This window comes from Phaethon lepturus, unplaced genomic scaffold (assembly GCF_000687285.1).
Source record: "Phaethon lepturus isolate BGI_N335 unplaced genomic scaffold, ASM68728v1 scaffold25419, whole genome shotgun sequence".
Classification (NCBI taxonomy): domain Eukaryota; kingdom Metazoa; phylum Chordata; class Aves; order Phaethontiformes; family Phaethontidae; genus Phaethon; species Phaethon lepturus.
In genome coordinates, this window is record NW_010563195.1 from 1 (window position 1) to 3918 (window position 3918).

A 3918-nucleotide genomic window follows, 5' to 3' on the forward strand; every position below is an offset into this window, starting at 1 on the left:
GGTTCAAACTTATCGCCTGGCTGTTCACCCGCTCTCACGCGCGGGACGGGGCGTCACCCCGCTGGGCTACAGGCTGTGTAACCCCTCTCCTTTCCGTTCCTGCCAGCAGCCCGTGCAGAAGTTGCAAACCCTGCCCAGGCGTCGCCGCTGATGGGTGTAGGTGAGACCTGTCACGTGTGATTGAACTGGCAAGGACTTACACTAAAATGACCCGTTTAACTTTTGCTCACCACGTCACCGCTGATGCCGTGCAAGGGCACGATCGTTGGTGACATTGAAAAACAAGATTGTTTGCTGAGGGTTGATGGGCAGCGCTAGACTGAGCTTTGCCTCCAGTTTGGGTTTGGATCCGAGATTCCTGAACTTGTTCGTGCAGAGCAATTCCCTCATCAAGAGGTAAGAGAGAGCTGCCAAGCCCAAGCACTTGAACATCTGGTTTGTGTTGTGACAGTCTTGTAGCTGTCTCTTGCCAAAAGTGGATTCAAAAGGTGGGCCTGTGCCCCTAGGAACAAAGACCGGTTTCAAAATTAGTTGTCTGAGAACTAATTTATGTTGCATTCTTTTTGTTTTTCTGCAAAAGGCCAGCGTTAATACCAACAGCACAAATTCAGGCTCAAAATGAAGGAGTGGTCTCTTTCCAACTTGGGAAGGGGAGGAGATGAGCTGGTCCCTTGACTTTTCTTCCTCTTGTCTCCCCCTCAGAAGACCAGGTGGTGGAGGAGACGGAGGAGGTGTTTCGGAGCTATGCCTTCTACCGCTACCAACAGGAGAGAGAGGAGAGAGGGGAGGAGGTGCCCATGGACCCAGAGATTGTGGAGATCCAGCAGGAGCTGGGCAGGTAAGACTCTGATACCAACACTCTGCACGTCCCTCAACCCCATCCTGAGCCAGGCTCCTTTGTGGACCACCCCTTGGTCCCGCTTACCCGTCCTGCTGGGTAGTACCAATCCGTAATGCCGTCTTCCCTCTGGGCAGCACCGGGAGCCTGGTGGGAAGGCGCCTCGCCATCATCGGTGACGACATTAACGAGCGGTACGACGCGGAGTTCCGCTGCATGCTGAAATCCCTGCAGCCCACTAAGGAGAACGCCTACGAATACTTCACCAGAATAGCCTCCAGGTAAGGCCACCGGCTGCCTCAGCGTGGGCTGGACGCCTTCTCTGGGAGGAGATCAGGGAAGGAGAGGTCAGACGGGGTGCGATGCAGTGGGTTAAAGCCTCACCCCCCACCCCGGGCAGCTGCTCCCCGGCTCTGCCCCAGCACACGCACGCTGTCAGTTCGAGCTTCACCCACCACCCCTGGGTTGAGCTCCCAACAAGCTCAACCGTGACAGTTCCTGCGTTTTCTGCCTGTCTGCTCTTGCTCCGGCGCACCGTTTGGACAGTCTTCACCTGACAATCATCCCACAGTCCTTGAGCTGAGCGGGGTCAGAAAGTTTGGGATATGTGCCTGGGAAGCGTGGCCCGTGCGTCAGTAGCCAAGCAAATGTCCCAGGGCCCGTTCGGGGGTGCAGCGAGCCCTGGACCAGGGCAGACCTGCTGCTGGTCCCGCTGCTGCTTGCTTGGTAGCTGGGAAGTCCCCGTGGGTCAGGCTTTCCAGAGGCACAAAGCAAAGGCAGCTGCAGGCTGTGGGGATGGGCAGGCACTCGCTGCCCTTGGCGTGGTCCACATGGAACTGGATCGGACGACCTCAGGATGGGGGACGCTCCGCAGGCTTGCGGAGCCTGCAGCTGTCTCGTGCGGGTGACGCACACCCGACCTACCCAAAGCACAGCAACAGGGCGAAGAGCAAAGGCAAACACCCGGACAGCTTATTGCCCTGCTTGCATGAGGTACGGGCTTGGATCAAGGTGGTCGCCAAGGGGTTCTGTCCTCACCCCTCTCTGTCTAGGCACGTTAGAGGGTTTGCCCAGCGTCATGCAGAAGACCTCTGGCAGAGCCAGGAGGGAAGCCGGGGTCTCTGGGTTCCCAGGTCCCAGGCTGCCGTCGCTCCTCCGAGCGTGCCTGGCTCCGGCGCAGCCCCGTCCCCGTGCACCCTCCACTCGGTGTTTGTTGTCTAACTGCCTCTCTTCTGTCCTTTTCCTGCTCCCCTGTCCTTGGGAAGCCATGCTGCGCTGTTTTCACCGCTTTGCCAGCCTGAGGCGGTTAACGCACCGCAAACAGGTAAATTAACCTCTGTCCCTCTCTTGGTGCTACTTGTGTCTCTGGTGTCCCTTTCCAGGCTCTAACTTCCCTCTCCCTCTGCGACCTGCGTGGTGGCATCTCCACACCAGGGTTCTGCGGAGAAGGCAGTTCCCTTCGGCCGTGCAGACAGGGACCGCCAGGAACAGGGCACAAGATTAAAACACAGGGCCTGAGTCTACTCTTATTATTTTTTTCCTTTTTTGTTTTTGCCTTCTTGCTTGCCTTGCTGGAAACCAGGAAAACCACCAACAACTTCAAAAACTGATCGAGATAAATCAGGGCCAAACCTGCAGACAGTGATGCAGTTTGAGCCCACAGCAACTAAAACCTGGATCAGGAGCAGCAGGCATTGACTAAGCACATTTTGGACCCCCCCCAAGCCCTTGGGAGTGTCAGTCTAAGACAAGATCAGATCAGGTTTTGATCTTGGAGGAGTTTGTCTATGCAGGAAAAGGGAAAATCCTGTTCTGTCATGCTTTGTCCTTAGATATATTTAAGCTTCCTTACCTCCGGGCACAAGCAAGGGATGTTTTGGGACGGGTGGGTGGTGGCTCCTGGCTGCATGTGTAGCAGCTGCTGAGCTTGCTGCAGCCTACGGCATAAGCCTGACGGCTTATGCCACCACCAATTCCAGCTTACCTTGTTTAATAAACTTGCCCATGACAACACAGGACCTACAGGCAGCTGATGTGCCCTGTGTTCAGGTGGAGACCTGAGGGAAAGGCGGGACAGGTCTGTGTCTTTAGAAGGTCAACCGCCACTACCCCAAAGCTTCCGCTCTAGCAATTCAGAGCCTGTAGCTGCGCATCACAGAATTGTTACGGTTGGAAAAGACCTTTAAGATCATCAAGTCCAGCCATCAACCCCAACATCCCCGTGCCCACTAAACCATGTCCCGAAGTGCCACGTCCACATGTTTTTGAACACTTCAGTGATGGTGATTCCACCACCTCCCCAGGCAGCCTGTCCGCTCTCTCAGTGAAGAAATTTTTCCTAATCTCCAATCTAAACCTCCCCTGGCACAACTTGAGGCCGTTTCCTCTCATCCTATTGCTGGTTACTTGGGAGAAGAGACCAACCCCCACCTCACCACAACCCCCTTTCAGGCAGTTGTAGAGAGCGATGAGGGCTCCCCTCAGCCTCCTCTTCTCCAGACTGAACACCCCCAGTTCCCTCAGCCGCTCCTCATCAGACTTGTTCCCATGAGGAGAGGATGTAGACAGGATTTGGAAATTTCCTGTTCCCTAGGACATCCCTAACCCAGCTGGCTGAGGCAGACAGCAGTTGTGACCGAGGCAGTGGTTGCTCTGAACGCACAGCTGGTTTTTGGAGGCCACGTCTCGGTTAGCCGCAAAAGCACTACGCCGTCAGCGCGGCTGGGACGCACCTCAAGGACGGGTGCAGCATCCCCAGCCCTGCTCTGCGACCGGCACGGCTCGAGAGCCCGCGGCGCAGAGGCTGGGGAGGGCTGAGCCAGCTGCGGCAGCGACTGAACCAGAGCACTGGCTTCGTTTCAGCTTGTTCGAGAGCGGCATTAACTGGGGCCGGGTGATTGCGCTGCTGGGCTTCGGCTACCGCATGGCCATCCACGTCTACCAGCACGGCATACAGGGTTTCCTCCGCCGGATCGCCCGCTATGTCGCGGAGTTCATGCTCCGGAACCGCATCGCCCAGTGGATCGCCCAGCAGGGAGGATGGGTGAGCCAGCGGGGGTGCGGGGCTGCCCCGGGGGGGC

At 56.9% G+C, this 3918-nt stretch overlaps 1 protein-coding gene across 1 annotated transcript in view; it reads left to right on the forward strand.

The window, feature by feature from the left end:
- Positions 1 to 106: 106 nt before the first annotated feature.
- The window catches only part of BAK1 (BCL2-antagonist/killer 1), a gene marked incomplete at its 5' end in the record, with an annotated part of 4038 nt that continues 226 nt past the window's right edge, over positions 107 to 3918 (forward strand). Inside the window, 4 exons of the mRNA XM_010294516.1 lie at positions 107 to 160; positions 703 to 838; positions 976 to 1119; positions 3701 to 3881. Of these exons, the coding sequence (XP_010292818.1) occupies positions 107 to 160; positions 703 to 838; positions 976 to 1119; positions 3701 to 3881 (515 nt within the window). The remainder of the gene's footprint in view (positions 161 to 702; positions 839 to 975; positions 1120 to 3700; positions 3882 to 3918) is intronic.